This window comes from Sesamum indicum, linkage group LG4 (genome assembly GCF_026168435.1).
Source record: "Sesamum indicum cultivar Baizhima isolate 11 linkage group LG4, ASM2616843v1, whole genome shotgun sequence".
NCBI lineage: Eukaryota > Viridiplantae > Streptophyta > Magnoliopsida > Lamiales > Pedaliaceae > Sesamum > Sesamum indicum.
In genome coordinates this window covers 9,321,350-9,340,660 of record NC_142660.1, presented here as the reverse complement: position 1 = coordinate 9,340,660, position 19,311 = coordinate 9,321,350, and the positions used below count along the sequence as shown (strand labels likewise).

Below are 19,311 nucleotides of genomic sequence, written 5' to 3'. Positions count from 1 at the left end.
GCCACTGTCTACCCACACCTTGTGAACAGTGAAATTTGTTATATCCAACCGGATGAACATTGGATCATTCATATCTCCGCTTTCTTCTGGCTTGTCTGAGCTATCAAAGGAAATGGTTTCTTCCTCTTCAACTTTTGGCACGAACTCTCTTCCTCTGCCCGAGCTCATGGTTCTAGAACATCTCTTCCTGGTCCTGCTCAAATCACCCGAACTCGAGCTCCCTGCAATGGTGTAGATCACCCCTTTGGTTGGTTCATTGTTCCCGCTGGGTGGGGCTTTTTCCGTTTTTGAAGGGCCAGGATTTCGATCCCGGCTTCTCGACCTACTCCTCATCGTCTCCTTACTAATCTTGCAGTTTGGGGGAACCCGATCCTGGAAGTATCCCTGTCTAACCAACGTCTCAATCTCGTCCGTAAGTTGGAAACATTCCTCCGTGTTGTGCCCCCTCTCGCGATGAAATCTGCAATATTTGTTAGAAAATTTTTTAGATGGGGCATACCTGGTGTGCCTTGGCCATTTCAGAACGTCTGCATTTTCGACTTGTACGTGTGTTCGCGCTCTCTTCGCTCAGAATCCTTCATCGCGTTCACCTCTTCCTCCTCTATGCACTTCTGAGCTAAAGCCATTAACTGCTCAACATCCCTCGGAGGGTCGCGAGCGAGCGCAGATGTGAAGGGACCTTTCCTCAACCCGTGACTCGAAATACTTAAGATCATGTCAATCCTCAATTCTTGCACCTCCAACGTCTCATTATTGAACCTCCCCAAGAAGTTCTTCAAGGTCTCCTCTTCCCTCTATCGGATGTTGAACAGATAGGTTGCCGACCTCTTCTGTTTCTTTTTGCTTGCACAATGAAAATTGAACTTTTGTACCGGCTGTTCGTAAGATTCAATGCTTCCCCGGGGCAAATTTGTGAACCATTCTTGTGCCTTTCCCGTGAGCGTAGTTGCAAACAATTTTGCCATGATAGGACCCGGTTGTCCGTATAAGTTCATCACTATTTCAAATGCAGCCACATGCTCCTGCGAATCCTTCATTCCGTCGTACCTCTGCAAATCAGGTACTCTAAAACCCAGTTCGACTGTTTGAACCAAAATGTCATTATTGAAAGGGGAATTCTTGTTGTGTGAGACTATCTCTCCTCGTTTCTTCAACTCATCGATTTGTTTGTTCAAGCTCTCTATCTGTCTTCCCACGCTCTCGACCTCTGCCCGCGATATCACAGGTTCTCTTCTCTTTGTACAAATATGACTGCTGGATCCAGCTTCCGATGAAGCCGGTCGTTTACTCCGGCGTTCCTGCTCACTATGCTCCCTCGACTCTCTACGGGGCTCAGTATTTTTGAATAGTTGCTTCCTAGCAGTTTCTTTGACTACTGGGGTCGCAGTTCTTCTCTCATATTCTACAATAGCATTCCGACTCGCTTCTTCTATCATTCTTTGCAATTCATCTTTTGTTATTTGTATCGTAGGTCCTCCTTTCCTAGGCGTCTCTTCTTCCCCGGCGTTTCTCCTCGATGAACCTTCCATGATGATACTTCTTAGATGTTCCCACAGACGGCACCAACTGATCCGGCACGAATTCACCGATCCCTATATACGAACTCGTCACAGATAGCTAACTTCTCCAAGATCAGATTTTGGGTTCCCTGAGAATAAGACAAGAACAATGAGCTCGTCGGGCACGTCCTCCACAATGACCCTCCGACGCTCAAGTTAGGTTGATCGAGAGAAAAGTAAGCGATCACAAAGTTCGATCTCAATAAATGCAGAACAGCTACCTTTAATTACGGCATTTCGGGTCTATTTATAGAGCACAGCTGGATACTGTTGACTGGGCCATGTGGCCTTATCCTACTGGCTCGCGTCCAGAATCGGGTCGGGTCCTCTGCGACCCGCCCGACAGAAGAGGCGCAGATCCTCTAGAGAAAGGACATTAATACCCTTAATGAAGGGTGTTTTTGTCATTTCCTAGCATATTGTAGTAGATACCCATCACATTCATTCTTGTACTCAAGCATGTTCCAGAAATAAAAGAAATTGGTCCTGTACACGATGTTGATTGTGTTGGGATTTTTTTTTTTTTTGTGGAAACCCATAGAATTGTAGATACATTTCTATTGCCAACATCCATTTTCATTTGCCTTGAAAAACATCTAATTCAATATTTAATGTAATGAAACAGTTTTTCAAAATCAACCTCAAATTGCAATTGGTTGAGATGAAACAACAATTTTTGTTCAAAATCATCTTCCGGTTTTGGATGGGGACTCATGGCCATTAATTTTGTCTTCATTGCTGTTTTTAATTGCTGAATTTTTAAAGCCTACATAAAGGCTTGTCTCTTCACCATTTGGTACACACCACAAACAACAAACTCACACTTTGAGTTTTCTCTCCCTCTCTCTCTTTCGGCTTCTATATTTTATTAAAGATTTGAACTATAATGTTTTGATTACTAGCTTTTGAGTGTTTGATTGAGGTGTTCTTCGGTATAGTGTTGAAATCGAAAGAACTATAACCATCTTATCCTGGGAGAAATTACGTTGAACCCAATGCATTTCTGATACGGGGCGTATATTTTATTCAAGGCAAGCAGTAATTCTGCAATTCGGTTAAATTAACGATTTCAATTGTACTAAGAATCGTTACGATACAATTCTCGTTGCAAGTTTTCAGTTTAAATTTCTTGTCATAAATAGCATTTCTAATTGCTTTATGTTATTTGTTCCAACGTGGCTTTAATTGCTTTCGATTTCTAAATCCGATTGTAATATTTCAAAATATCGTTTCGATTGCTTGAAACCAAATATTTTTCCAATAGTCTTGAAGAAAATATACAGGTTTTGAAAAATAAAATTTTGTTGTTGGAACTATTTTGGAAAACTCTATTTTCAAACTCATTTTTTAAAATGTTACTTTTAGTTTCCTAAAATACTAAAGATGGCCAAGCCAATTTTTGTTGCAATTTCGATCACACACAAGGTCGACTTGACTGGTTTACCGGACAAGTTTTTGGGCCAGTTTTTCAAACGCTGGCAACAGAGAATGAAAATTTGGTTGACGATGAAAGGACTCTTGTCAGTGATTCAGGTGACCAGACCTGAACCTACTGATACCGATCCCAGAACTGCTGAGATAGCGCAGTGGACAGAAAGGGATCAAATAAGCAGAGGAGCTATTTTGTCAACCTTGTCAAATACGCTCTTCGATGTCTATTGTTTCGATTCTTACACTGCTAAGTCTCTGTGGGTTGAGTTTGTCCGAAAATATAATACTAAAGAGCAAGGGCTCGAAAAGTATTCCGTTTCCAAGTTCATGACGTATCAAATGGTTGAGGACTGATCTGTAGCTGAACAGACTCATGAGATTATCAATCTTGAGCATACTCTGGCTGATGCTGAGATGAAGCTTCCCGAGAAGTTTTTGGTCATGTCCATAGTGGACAAATTTCCCAAATCTTGGGAAAATTTTGGCATGACACTCAAGCATCAGAAAGGGAGATTGTCTTTGGATGATCTTATGATTGCTATCAGCATTGAGGAAGAACATAGAAACCAAACGCACAAGATGCCTGTTGAACATCAACCAAGGGCCAATCTAATAGTGGGGAAATAGAAAGTGAATAAGATTAACACGAACTCAAAAGCCATCAATAAAAGCCTCCAACAATAAGAAACCAAAAGTAAACAAACCATGCTGGAACCTGTGGTGGGACACTGGGCCAAGCTTTGTCCTAATAAAAAAGCCAAAATTGGGCAGACAGCTGTCAATATGGTTGTGGGAGGTTCTAGCGGTGCTAGCACCTCAAGAGCAACTCGCGGGTATGTATCTGTATAACCCGAACTCCTGACTATTTACGAACCATATGATTGGTTGATTGACACTGGAGCGAATGTGCACGTTTGTGCTGATAAATCTCTCTTTGTGTCTTATCAGGTCATCAGTGGAAGGACAGTAAGCATGGGGAACTCCAGTACATCTGAAGTATTTGGGATGGAAAGCGTGGACTTGAAAGTTCCTTCAGGGTGCATTCTATCGCTAAAAAGAGTTCATCATGTACCCACTGTCAGAAGAAATATCATTAGTAGTTCTGTAATAGTTAGGGAGAGATATGAATTGGTTTTCAAATTTAATAAAGTTGTAATTCAGCAATTTGGTATTTTTGTCGGTAAAGGCTATTTAGACGATGGCTTGTTTAAAGTTCGAGTTGATAATAATAAAATTGATATTTCTGATTCTATTATATTGAATGTGGAATCTTCTACTCTGTGGCATAGTAGGTTAGGTCATTTAAATCTAAATTTGATCAAACGAATGATGAATTTGAATTTAATTCCTAGTCAAAATATTGAACGAAACAATAAATGCCAAGTTTGTGTAGAAGCTAAATAAGTTAGGAAACCCTATCAGTCAATTGAAAGGAATTCGAAAATACTTGATTTAGTTCATACTGATATTTGTGAGTTCAATGGAGTTTTGACTAGGGACCACAAATGATATTTTATCACCTTTATAGATGATTGCAGTAGATACTATAATGTGTTTCTCATAAAAAATAAAAATGAAGTCTTAGATAAATTTATTTTATTTAAAAATGAAGCAGAAACCCAAACTAGTAAGAAACTTAAAAGACTAAGGTCCGATAGAGGAGGAGAGTATGAGTCGAGTAAGTTCAACGAATATTGTCAAACTTTTGGCATTGTTTATGAAGAGACTCCTCCATGTTCCCCTTCGTCTAATGGAATAGTTGAACGAAAGGATAGAGTCCCTCTAAAACACAATACGAGTACTCCTTTCGAATTGTGGAAAGGTAGGAAACAAGCCTCAAATACTTTCGAGTGTGGGGGTGCCTACAAAAAGTGCTAGTCCCATAACACAAACGAAAGAAATTGGGTCCTAAGAGGGTTGATGTTGTGTTCTTGGGCTATGTGGAGACAAGTTATACCCTAATATTTCTGGTTATTAAATCAGAATTCCAAGCATTGAGGTCAACACAATAGTTGAATTTCGTTATGCAGTACCTTCAAATATTTCGCCTGATGATTCACTTGCCTCCACATCTATTCCTGAACATGTGGAAAAGATGTCAAATGTAGGGGTTAGCCCTAGTAGTTCTAATCAGACTCATGAGAAGTTAGATGAACCTAAACGGAGTAAGAGAGCTAGGATTGTCAAGAATTTTGAAAGTGACTTTGTCACTTACGACATCGAGGATGATCCGATCACTTTCAAAGATGCTATGGCTTCTGAAGAAGCCAAGCAGTGGAAAGAAACTGCCAAAAGTGATATGGACTCCATTGTTTCCAATGGAACGTGGGTGTTAGTCGATCTTCCTCCGAGGTGTACTACTATTGGGTAAGTGGATCTTTAAAAGAAAACTGAAGCCTGATGGGACCATAGATAAGTTTAAAGTCAGATTGGTGGCTAAAGGGTTTAAAAAAAAGGAGGGAATAGACTATTTCGATACCTATTCTCTAGTAGCTCGATTGACTACAAATTCGGGTGCTTATAGCACTTGCTTCGGTGTATAATCTCCCGATTCATCAGATGGATGTGAAAACAACCTTCTTATATGGTGAACTCGAGGAATAAATTTACATGGATCAGCCTGAGGGTTTTGTAGCTCATGGTAACGAGCATAAAGTTTGTAAACTTGTTAAGTCTCTATATGGATTTTAACAAGCACCTAAATAGTGGCATGAAAAGTTTGAAAAAACTATTCTTGCGTTGCGTTTGGCTTCACTGTAAATGAGAATGATAAGTGTATATACTGCATGGTTAAAGGAGATAAAATGATAATTCTATGCCTGTATGTAGATGATATTATGTTAATAGGATCATGTCTAAATATTATTATCGAAACCAAGTTATTTTTGAAAAATAAGTTTGAAATGAAGGATATGGGTGAGGCTAATGTGATTCTTGGCATCAAGTTAACTCGTTCAACTGATGGAATAGCCATTTCTCAATCTCATTATGTTGAGAAGATAATTGAGAAATTTGGTTATCAAAACAGTAGAATTGCTAAAACACCATATGATCATTCTGTAGCTTTATTAAAAAATGAAAGTGGTGTTTTAGTTGCACAGCTAACGTATTCCCAAATTATTGGGAGCTTACAGTATCTGGCAAATGGCACGGGACCGAATATATCCTTTTCTATCTCTAAGCTGGCTAGATACACTAGTTGTCTTGACAAAACCCATTGGAGTGCTTTGGATAGAGTACTACGGTACCTAAAGGGCACGGTATCATTGGCTATACATTATGAAAAATTCCCTGCTGTTCTTGAGGGATATAATGATGCTAGCTAGATAGCCAAAAACTTTGGGAGTAATGGGTGTTCAGGATATGTGTTTACCTTAGGTGGGGGCGCAGTCTCCTGGAAGTCTGCAAAATAGACTTGGTAACCCGGTCTACGTTTGAAGCCGAGTTATGTGCGTTAGATACCACTGGTACCGAGGCAGAACGGCTATTTGGGTTGTTATCACAACTTTCCATTGTAAGTCAGCTTCTTCCACCGATTGTTGTACATTGTGATAGCCAAAACACAATATCAATGTGAGGAGTCGTAAATACAATCAAAAGACCAAACGACACATCCAAGTTAGACTGAAGTCTATAAGGGCATAGTGTCAGACAGAGTAATTGGCATTGACTTTGTGGGAACAAAGGACAATTTGGCTGATCCTTTGACGAAAGGATTGAATCTGTCACATGTTTATAAGTCCAGATTGGGGATGGGACTAAAAACCCATGAGTGATGTATCTATGACGGAAACCCAACCTTTTGAGTGGAGATCCCACAAAGAAGGTTCAACGTGGTATCAACAAGTCGTAAGGGTATGTCAGAGCACCGAACAGACTGATACTTTGGATCTGGAGTCCGTCCCCTGAAATTCTGGAAGGTGCTGCTACTGCAAGTATAGTAATAGTTTATCTCCGAATGGGGTCAAGTTTTATAAGACGAGATGCTAACAGTGCATCCCTGGAGACACCCAACTAAGTGAATGTCGTTGTTTGGCCGCAACTAAGGAATTGGGTTATTCCTGAAAGCATTCATGAATAGGATCAGGACACATGCCTAAGTGTCAACCCTAAAGATCAACACAAAGCTGGTGGCTTGTTGTTACTGACAGACGTTATCACACTCATAGGCTTAAATTCAAGGCTTAGTTCCATTTGACCTGGTGATAACTGACGTCAAATAACTTAGACAGTGGTTCAAATCGAAAGGTACCATTGTTGAAGGCAAGTCATGGAAACTTGAGTTCAAATCTATGAGTTTGTGGGGGATTGTTGGGATTTTTTTTTTGTGGAAACCCATAGAATTGAAGATACATTTCTATTGCCAACATCCATTTTTATTTGCCTTGAAAAGCATTCAATTCAATATTGAATGTAATGAAACAGTTTTTCAAAATCAGCCTCAAATTGCAATTGCATGAGATGAAACAACAATTTTTGTTCAAAATCAGCTTTCGGTTCTCGATGGGGATTCATGGCCATTAATTTTGTCTTCATTGTTGTTTTTAATTACTGAATTTTTTAAGCCTATATAAAGGCTTGTCCCTTCAACCACACCACAAACAACAAACTCACACTTTGAGTTTTCTCTCCCTCTCTCTCTTTCGGGTTCTATATTTCGTTAAAGATTTGAGCTATAAAGTTTTGATTACGAGCTTCTGAGTGTTTGATCGAGGTGTTCTTCGGTATAGTGCTAAAACTGAAAGAACCGTAACCGTCTTATCCTGGGAGAAATTATGTTGAACCCGGTGCACTTCTGATACGGGGCGTATATTTTCTTCAAGGCAAGCAGTAATTTTGCGATTCGGTTAAATTAACGACTTCAATTTGACTGAGAATTGTTACGATACAATTCTCGTTGTAAGTTTTCGATTTAGATTTCTTGTCATAAATAGCATTTCTAATTGCTTTATGTATTTGTTCCAACGTGGCTTTAATTGCTTTTAATTTCTAAATTTGATTGTAATATTTCAAAACGTCGTTTCGATTGTTTGAAACCAAAAATTTTTCAAACATATTGCAGTGCCTGTCCTATGGCCAAGCAACACAGACTCCCCTTCACCAACAACATTCATTCTTAGCATATCCTAGACCGTATACACATTAATCTACGGGGATCTTATCACTTACCCTCTCTAACTAGATGTAGTTACTTTCTTACTATTGTAGACGACTTCAGTCGAGCTACACAAACTTTTCTTCTTAAATACAAATCTCATGTTCATCAAACCTTAGCAAACTTCCTCACTATGGTCAAAACACAATTCCAGACCGTGCACTGATAGTCATTATCTACAATTTTAAAAATATTAACATTCAAAGCACATAATTGTATTTGGTTATTGATAAAATGATGTTATTTCGTAAAAGTCATAAAATTTGCATTAATGTCCAAATTTGTCCTAAAATTACATTAAGCTATATTTTGTAAATTGCCTAAAATTATGGTAAAAAAGTTTATTATTGTTGTGAAGGTTGTCATTATTTAAAAATATATAGTTCCCATTGTGCACATATACAAACCGGTCTTTTTTTTTTTTTAAAACCTGATTCATGATTACAGTAAAACCTCTATAAATTAATAACCTTGGGACCATGAAATTTTATTAATTTAGAGAGATATTAATTTATCGATAAATTAATATTTTATTAATTAAAACAGAGACTTTTTAAATTCAACAAATTTAGTACATATGTATTAAAAATAAATGAATTCATATATGTTTCATTGATTATATTCATGCATCAATCAATTCTTTGTAACTAATTAAATATATTTATGTATAATATCAATTCATTGTATACAATTAACTATTATATTCATAGACGCATGTATCAATTCATTGAAATTACTTAAATATGCATGTTTATATTAATTTGTTGCACTTAAATAACTATTATAGCCAATTAAATATATTCATTCATGATGAATGAAATATATACTATATAAATCTCAATATGAAAATAAAATAATTCATAACAACCCACCATGTCTTCTCATCTAAAAGGCATCATAAAATCATCCATGAATGATCAAATGCGTAAAGCATTACAGACTTCATATTTTAGCAAATTACGATAATATTTATAATTGTAATATTTATGAATTATTAATTTAGAGTTTTAATGGGACATAGTATTTATAAAGGAATTTTCTGAAAAATTATTATCTTATTATCTTATCGAATTTGATAATTTTTTACAAAGGCCCAACTCGGGACCGGAAGATTTTATTATTTTAGAGAGTTTATTAATTATAAGAGTATTAATTTATAGAGGTTTTAGTGTAGTTAGAAAAGAAGACAAATTTTGTCTTATAACCAATTTATTCATAAAACATACAACATATATACAATCTTTTTAAAATTACAAATTTTAAAAAGAAATTCTGTAATTTTAAAAAGTTCCATATATATTTTTAAAATTCCAAAAATTCAAAAATATTTCTGAAATTTAAAAACATTGGATTTCTTTTAAAATTACACATTTTAAAAAAAATTCAGTAATTCAAAAAAGATTCTAAAATATAAAAAAATTTCTTTTTCTTTTATAAAATTATAGAATTTAAAAAAAATATTCAGTTATTTTAAAAAATTGGAAAAAGTTATTTAAATTTTCAGAAATTCGGAAAAATTTTAGAAAAGCTTTAAAGATTTCTGAAATTTAATAAAATTATAGAAATTCAAAAATATTTCAGAAATTTTAAAAAATCTGGATTTTATTTTTAAATTATAAAATTTAAAAAATTTCAGTAATTTTAAAAAATTTCCAAAATTTTTAAAAATTGCAGAAATTTAAAAACTTTTCAGAAATTTAAAATAAATCTTATTTTATAGAATTTAAAAATAATTTTAGTTATTTTAAAAACTTGGAAAAAATTATTTAAATTTTCAAAAATTCGGAAAAAATTTCAGAAAAGCTTCCAAAATTTCTGAAATTTAATAAATTTACATAAACTTTTTTAAATGTAATGAAATGTAATTTTTTTAAATTTTTTTGTAAAATTTAACACATTTATCAACAAAAATAACAACAAACATTAAAGTAAATTAAAAAAATATTCAAATAAATTAAAAAAATTAGGAGATTGTACTCTTTTGATTTCCATTTCTATATTAAAATTCACAAAATAATTACAGTGGGGAGAGCTACCTCCCTAGAATTTCTAGTAAAGCCATAAACAAGGAGTACTACTCCCTTACAAATAGAGCAACAATAAACATGGAGTACTACTCCCTTACAACAAAATACCCGAACAGGTGTCAAAGAAAAATTATGGCGAGTCAAAAAGGATTTTTGTTATCCCATCACGTCGTGGATCGCACAGCACCTGCAAATAATGCTGTACAAAAATACCAAGCCAGAATGTGTGTAATGTTCCAAAAGGATAATGATTCATTTTGATTTCCATTTCTTAACTAGATTTTGACGAATCATTATTCGGACAGCCGAAATCTACGAAAATTCATTTTAGAAAAAACATAGGAGATTTTTGGTCAAATTAATGATAATGATTCTTCCCTGTTTTGTTACTAAGGAAAAAAATTACTATTTGATACAATATTAAGAGTAAGTTACAACAATCTTTTAAATTTGACATAATTATGAATATCTTCTCATTATTTGAAAAAATATAAAGAGCCCATAATTTTAAGAAGCGTCTAACAATTAGTCCAATTCATTAAATATTGTCTATTTTTATAGTGAACCAACCAAAACGTCCATGTGGATTAAGAATTTTAATTTTATTTATTTTTTTTAAAAAAAATTATTTTATGGATTAAGTGGATGATTTTTTTTTTATAATATTTCAAAAATTTTTCATCCACTTTGTCTGATTCTTTTTATGAATTTTTATTTTTATTTTTTTTAAAAAATACAATAAGGGCAGAATTAATAATTTCATACCTCCATCCAGAAATTACGTCAATTCACAAACATCAGGGGGTATCTGTAATTTGTCAAACAATGAGAGGGTGTTTGTAATTATGTCAAATCTCATGGGAGGCCCTTGTAATTTACCTGATGGTTGGAGGTGGCAGGCGGAGGGCGGAGGTGGGCCAGGGGGCTGGGGAATTGCAGACAAAGAGAGAGAGAAAAAAAATCGATAAGAAGAAAGAGGAGTGGAACGGCCAAGGCCGTTATAAAAATCGTTACTAAGAGAGATACAAAAATTAAAAGATCATTACAAAAGGAATTACAATAATATAGCCATGTAAAAAGCCGTTAAAAATGTTGATATAAATAATGTAGTGTATGGTAGCCGTGTGAAAAATCGTTACAAAGGGTAATACAAACTATGGACACGACATAGTTATGTGTAGCTGTTACAAAGATTATTCTAAATAATTAATGATGTGGAAACATATCATTGTAGTGGAACAATATAATTTAAATACATTAAAAAAATAAAAAAAATTATTTGACATTGATGTATACACAGTACGCAATAAATTTATAGATTCATAAATGTTAGTATTATCTTGATGTAACTGTCATCTTACAGTGTTGAACTGCATGGGTTAATTAGGCCGTCAAAACCACAAACGCAATTCTCCATGTCCCTCTTTTATGATTCACACGGGAAAAGGCTTTGTAGGAGGTAACCTATATCATTCTCATCCAATGAGATCCCCAAGTTATTTTGCCTCATGTCTTCACGTGATCTCAAGGACTCCAAGCAAATCACGCTACTTAGCATCAGGCCCGACCTATCAACCAAATGAATATCTCATCTGCCGCCCCCCACGACTCGTGAGACAGGAAAATAGGAGTATATTCCATTAGTTCACAACAATAGTGTAGCTTTCTTTTCATTCCAAATGTGCCACGACTCATGAGACCACGAATGGATGAAAGTAGCATCCACACCATATTGTTGTGGATGGAAGGCTTGGATTTAATCAAATCATTTGAATTTCAATCCATTATGGCCCTAATATTTAACTTGGACCATCCAAGTGAGAGTTAAGTTTTGCTATAACAGAGACCTCATCATTATAAGATCTTGCACGCATCAATTTTAATCATTGAGTATAAACAGATACATTCCAAACACATCATACTCCGAATATTAAAATACACACCACATGCAGAAACAAGCCTAGCACGGCCCTGTTGGATGATCACAAGCCACATTTTGACCCACTGAGCCCGCAGTGAGTCTATAGTCAATCTAGCGTATGACCCTGACTAGTACAAAATAGTAACCCATTATCATTCTAATGGGCCTTCCTCTTTGTTCTTCTTCCGTCGTGAGTTCCGCCGAGCACCGTCCAATAGGCCTAGGCCTTCATGTCTTTGGAAGCTTATATTTATTCAAAATAAATAAACCCCACATTCCTAACTAAACTCATTATAATTGAAATTGGAAACCCGATCAAAAGTCGGGGGAGTACAAAAGGAGGAAAAAAGCAAGCCTTATTATTTCAAGGACAAAAAGCGAAAAAAGGAATTAAAACAAAGAGGCACGCAGGCCTCACCCAACATAGTACTAAACCATGCATTCGGCCAATGGGCTCCGTGATCATCCCCATTGTTTATCCAATAAACAATAATTAACATATTTGTATCAAATATAAACATGTTATACAAATGAATACAATCCATGTATTTGACAATAGATATCCAATATCTAACACCAAAAATATAGTTAAATGCAGAAAATAAGGTACTAATAACGCAATTAAAAAATGAATATCAATCAACATCCAATTTATATTTTTTTTGTTTGCATGGAAATCATTTTCAAATTAATTTAAGGCACAATTTAATTTTAGAAAAATTTAATTTAACCAAAATTAAAATTAGTCAGAACAAATAATTTCAGAAAAATTGCAGAAAATATGAAAATTCAATTTTCGGGAAAAACGACACCAAAAGGCCTAGCGATTTGGACAGCAAACGGTCGTCTGCTGCTGCCCGCATACTGCCCAGCCGGCACGTACGCTAGCGGGCGCGCGCACGCCACTGCCATACAACTCCATTTTTTAATTTTTTTTGAATTTATACAATTAAAAACTGAAATAAAATCATTCATAAATCCAATTTTCAAAAAATGCATAGATATTCATAATTTAAAAGCAAAATTAATACGTATTTTCTAAATATATAATCATGCTACAAAATCATAAAACATGCTTTCCAAAAGCATATTAAACAAGCATATTAACACCGAATCGGGCTCTAATACCACTGAAAGAATCGGTATGACCCGTAAACGTGGCAGAAGCGTGAAATGAAAAAATTATTAAAAATGAATCAAAATGGTTTTCCCTTTGACATTCTCGGGCGTTTGGTGTTTGTCAAAAGCATAATAATGAACAAATGAACATGCTAGGCTAGTGGCTATAGGATGAAACAAAAAGCGTAGAAACAAAACATGGAACTTTACCTTTTGTTTTTATAGTTGAACAGCAAACGTGCGTTGTTTCATTAACGTTCTCCCGTTCACTTTAGGATCCAAATTAGAACCCGATCCAAATTAGAACCCCTCTAATTTGTCCAAACCACACTAAGAATTAGATATAGTTCTTTTTCTATTGCTAGATAGCACAAAGAACAAGAAGAAAAACAACTCGAAAATAACACTATTAATTAGTGGTTTTGGAATGTCTTATGTTCTAAATTGAATCCAATTCAATATAGAACAAAATGGAGAAATTTTTGAAGAGAAAAGAGAGCAAATTTTCATGACTTAGGTGTTGGTTATGCATGATATGTGTGTAGTTTTGTATATTACATACAATTGAATTCAAAATTCAATAACCACCAAGTTTGCCACCAAGACAATCTATACATACATGCATATAACGTTCAACCATGATGAAATAACCACTCCATTATCTTGATCATGGTGAGGAGTTTCAACTCCTTCTTAACTTGCTCCAACTACCCTCAAATGGGGTTGTACTTCAAGTATGGACCGGGCTTGATTTAATCAAATTAAATTAAGCATAATAAAAGTCCATTGAACAATAATTAATCGAACGCCCGAAAACTCCAAGAGTACACCCCTTGGATTCGTTTAAATTTTGCATTTAAAATTTTATTATTATGCGTTTTATTTGTCAATCCCGCAAGAGCTTTCTCGGGCCGCACCACAGATCCCTTCAAGTGGTATCAGAGACCTGTTCGATGTAGGGCCGATGGTTATGGAGAAGGAGAAGACGAAGAAGATAAGCAACAAACTACTCACGAGGCAGACGAAGAAACCGATTCTGACTCAGACTCCAAAAGCGAAGAAGAGGAAAGCACAGCAGCAGTGCCTCCGAAGAAGACCAAGTTGAATCCACCGCGTGAAGAAGAAGGACCCGTATCTGGAAAAGAGGAGTCGGAGTGCTCTTCCCCATCTTCGTCTTCGTCCAATTTCATCATCATGCCTGCCGCAAAACCTAGCGTGAAGAACACCCCTTTCTCTAAGATATTCTCCGAAGAGGATGAAATCGCTCTGCTTAAAGGCCTCGCCGTTTTCTGGGCCGACGGGAGGAACAACAAGTGGACCGAGTTTTACAACTTCATCAAGGACAATCACCAGCATCAGTTTACCAGAACTCAGGTGTCTGAGGAGATTCGTAGGCTCAAGGGCAAGTTTGAGAACAATTTTAAAAAAGCTCGCGCCAATGGGGACTGGCTTGATTTGTTGGACGCCCATGAATCCGCTGTGTTTGATGTGTCGAAGACACTGTGGGGAGAAGATAAATGCGAAGCTGGGGACAAACATGCTGAAAAAGAAAAGGAGACACCACAAAAGGGAGACAGAAGCAGATTCCAAAAGAAGAGAAAACGGGCTGGGAAAGAGCATGATGCAGACAAAGAGATAATGAAGAACCAAAAAAAAACGGGGAAGATTGACAAAGAGGAGTTTGCTTCTGCGTACCCACTCGTGGCATTGTCTTTGAATGAAAATGGATATCCCAACTTCATCAAGGAGAAATTCCTTTTGATTGGCAGAGAGAAGTTACAGGAGCTGGAAGAGAAGTGGAGGGATGTGAAAGCTGCAGAGCTTAGCCTGGAGCTTAAAAGGATTGATTTGATTAGGAGGGACTTGCACAATCTACTCTGAAGCAAATGAAGGATTTAAGAGACTTTTTGGCTTTTGAACAGGTTTAATATACTGTTGCTGTCCATCTTAGTGTTAGTTTTTAGTTGTTTCTGAATGTTGATATCAGTTATATATGCTGTTTTGTTGAGTTGATGTCTGTTTTTGTGGAAAATTAGATTTGATGGAGTCCTTTTTATGTCTTTGACAGAGTTCTAGTCTTCGAAATTTTAAAGCAGGTCTTCAGATTATTACATAAATTAGGTGCACTTGCCTGTTTGCACAATGAAGTCTTCATGTCATAACTAATAAAAGAGAATCAAGTCACAAGTTAGGAAGCAGATAAAATATTTGCCTCATAGGCAGCAGCAGCTGCACTTAGAATGCACAAATACTATGGCTAAGAATGTCATAAAGAATTCTTAACGAGTTCCCAAGGATGGAGAAAGGGCTAATGCTTCAGTCATACTAGATTATGATCCCAGGTTTACCAAACTACCTTTGGCTTATTAGTTCAGATAAGATTCCAATCTAATATTTCAGAGACAGTAAAAGGTTGAATGGTTAGACAAATTTTATTTTGTTGTTGCATAAGCCACAAACATATGGCCGGTTCTCTTTTTCCCCTTGGCTAAAATCATTAAGGGTGTATTTGGACAGAGATTTGGATTTGAAGTAAGGATTTGGAGAATGGATTTCATGACAATATTATTAGGATGCGAATGCAAGCAGGTTACAAGCAGAACACAGGAGAAGTACATTAAGATGTTTGCATTCATATTCCTTTCATTAATTATGTTTTTATACAATGCATTGTCTCACATTCTAATCATGAAATATGGCATTGTGTAGGATGTGAATTTTTATCATGACTAGCCAACATGAATATGTTGCCTTTTTGTAAAGCGAGAAAGATACTTGTTTGATGATTTGTTTTGCCACTTTACAAATGTTGTGGATTTTTTGTACATGATGTGCTCTGTTTGGACAGATGACAAATTAAGAAACGTGTGAATGTTAACAACTTTTGTATAAATTATAATTCTATATATCAATTAAGTTGGCACTTTTGACTGAATTGCAACTCTTTTTTGCTTCTTTTTTTGTTTCTGTCAGAGATAAAGAGAATATATGGGGGAAAAATTGCAATTTTGGTCCCACTAGATAGATACTCTTTAATTTTGGTCCCACACATTACGGCTCAGCAATTTTGATCTCCCAGAAAGAAAAACTTTTGCACTTTTAGTCCTAACCCTATTTAAACTGTTATGTGAGGGATGAAAACCCACTTTTGAAAGGTCAAAGGTGGTTTTTCATGGTTTGAAACTCACTAGACTTTTTGAAGGGAATTATATCCTATTATGTCACAATTTGAATGCATCTCTGGATAAAATGACAAGTTTTTCCATTAAATTTTGCAAAAAGATAAGCTGCCCAGTTATGAAAGATAAAAAAAAATGTCTCTGCAATAAAATAAGCTGCACACTTGTGATAAATAAAAAAAATAAGGGTAAATTACATCAACAGTCCCTTAAGTTTGACATAATTATAAATACATTTCTATTAAATCAAAAATTATATTTACCCTCCTTGAGGTTTGTCCCATCTAACATTTAACTCCACCGATAGGTTTTCGGTGAATTTATCACATATTATACCCAAAATATCCCTAATAAAATGTTGGACTATTATTTGACCAATTTTGAGACAAAAATGCCCTTTGGACCAAATTGTAATATTTTAAAATATTAAGGTAGTTAAATGTTATGATCTCACATATTTTTTACTTAAATGTAATATTTTATTTTTTCTTTGCTAACCTAGATGTTTTTTGTCCATTGCAGGGATTATCTTATATATTAGGGTGAAGTAAATCCACACCTTCTGAGATTTAGTATAATTACAAATACATCCTTGTTAGGTAGGAAATTACATTATCCTCCTTGAGGTTTGTAAAACATTAAAATGCTTGCAAAAAAAATCTGCAATACAACGACACCCTTCATTTATCTGGCAAAAAAATAAATAAATTTTTAAAAAAGACTAAAAATTCCTTAAACAAAACTTCATTACACTAGAAAAAAAAAAGGCGGAATTTGGGGCGGGTTTAGGAACAATTTTTTTTTTTTTTTTTTGTATCTGGAATGGTTTTCAAGATACCAAACTAATTGGGAGCGGTTTTTTGAACGATTTTGGGACGGTTGGACATCCATCCTTATAAATGGTGTTACAAATACTTAGGAATAGTTCATGCAAGACCATTCCTATTTGGGACGGAATCCGTAATATTATATGAAAAATCCTTCCTAGTATTAAATTTATCAAAAAAAATATTTTTTTAATTGGAACGATTTTGACGAAATTTGGAACAGTTACTGTATTTCTGTTGGGTTACTTTTGCAATGATTTTTGGAATCCTCGTGCTTGAATTTTAAAACTGTTTTTTTTTTTTTTTTTTGTATTGGTGATAAATATAGGAACGATCTTTGAATGATTTTTTTGTCGATCTTTGCAATAGTTTTAGGCATGGGTATATTTTTGTTTGGAACAGTCTTCTGTAACGGTTTTAGGAAAGGTCAGTCTTATTTAGGAGCACGTATATAAAATTATTTTAATATTGGTATTAGGAATAGTCTGTCTTAGTTTGGAACACATACTTAAAACTGAAGTAGCAATGGTATTAAGAATGGTCAACCACTATATAGGAACACTTGTTTGAAATGGTTATAGCAATGGTATTTGGAATAGTCAATGCAGGTAGGAACACGTGTTTAGAACTGCTTTAGTAATGGTATTTGGAACGGACATTTACTTAGATTTGTAAGTCATTTCAATTTTTATAATTTATTTATATTTTATAATTTATTCATATATTTAATAAAAAATTTAATAAATAAATAAATTTATATTTTAATAAATTTAAATATACAATTAAATTAATTTAATACATTTTTAACTAATTATATTTATGAATTTAATTAATTTAATAAATATGAAATAATGGAATGTAATAAACATTATGAAACATGAACAATCAAGGAAAAATATTTTATTAATATGAAAAATTACCTAATTACGTAGTTAGTGACATCCATATCGTCCTAGTTTGAGGCCGGGGGTTGTGTCGGAAGCGGTGCTGCGGTCGAGGAGGAGGCCGCATCTCCCTTATTATTGCCATCATCGTCTCGAGACGGCCGATGTGGTCCTTCATAGCCGGGTTTGGCGGTGGTGGTGGCAATGGCTGTGTCGGCAGGGGTGGCGATGGTGATGTGAAGGTCCGGTTGTAGACGTGGGCCTCAAAACCAAGGCCAAATACTTGGCCTTTGTTCCTGCCCCGACTGTAGCCAGCCACATCTACTGCTCTGTCACTGCCACCAAAGCCTCCAATTCGGCCGGGGCATCATGGTCCTCAACCGTGGCCTGAGGCTGACGATCCTCCATCAACTTCTGAAATGTCTCCAGCAAAACAAACAAAATTATTAGTTCTTTAACCAAAAATTAATTTTAAAAAAAAAATAATATTAATAATCTACTTGCCGCCACCTCCGCTTCCCTCGGCCTGCTCTAGCTGTCATCCTCCATTTTTTTTCCCTATAGCACCTTTCAAATAATTGTATCTACTTGGGCGGCCGACCGAACTCCGCCTTCTGTAGAAGAAAAAATAGTTAGCATCTTATTTATAAAATAATATTATTTACTTATCAACATCCCCTCCCTCGGTACACAATCGAGCACGCCGTAGGGTTCGCCGTCCGATTCACCTTATTCTTCGTGGACTCCTACTGGAAGTCCTTGTTGGCCCAGTACGCTTGGAGCTGGAGCCAGACCTCGTTGGCCAACCAGATTGGCTTGACCAGGCTGGACTTGGCGATGAAAAATGTATTCGGATATACATTTCAGCCCATGTGTGTAAGACTTGGAATATGGACTCGTCATCACAGTCTCACTAGTAGGTCATCTACAATAATAAAATTAAACAAAACATTAGTAAAATTTATTAAACAATTTAGATTATTAGATAATACCAAATCAAATTTAAATTTGATTACCTTCATACTCTCGAACCAAAAATTTTAGTGCTCTAGCAGCACCTGCCTCAGATATGGCCATGGGTGGAGAAAGTGTCCCCAAATGACTGCATTGATGTGCTCGTGGAAGCGGTGGTAAGACGTGAAAGGAAATGTTAATTAGATATTTTCAAGATAAAATAATACTAAAAGAATTTGATAAATAAATTTACCT

At 35.4% G+C, this 19,311-nt stretch overlaps 1 protein-coding gene across 1 annotated transcript; it reads left to right on the top strand.

Moving 5' to 3' along the window:
- Positions 1–2,942: 2,942 nt before the first annotated feature.
- On the top strand, positions 2,943–3,617 carry LOC148788422 (uncharacterized). Its single transcript, XM_088880067.1, has 2 exons — positions 2,943–3,251; positions 3,360–3,617. The coding sequence occupies exons 1-2, from the start codon at positions 2,943–2,945 to the stop codon at positions 3,615–3,617; spliced, it is 567 nt and encodes a 188-aa protein (XP_088736193.1).
- Positions 3,618–19,311: the final 15,694 nt, after the last annotated feature.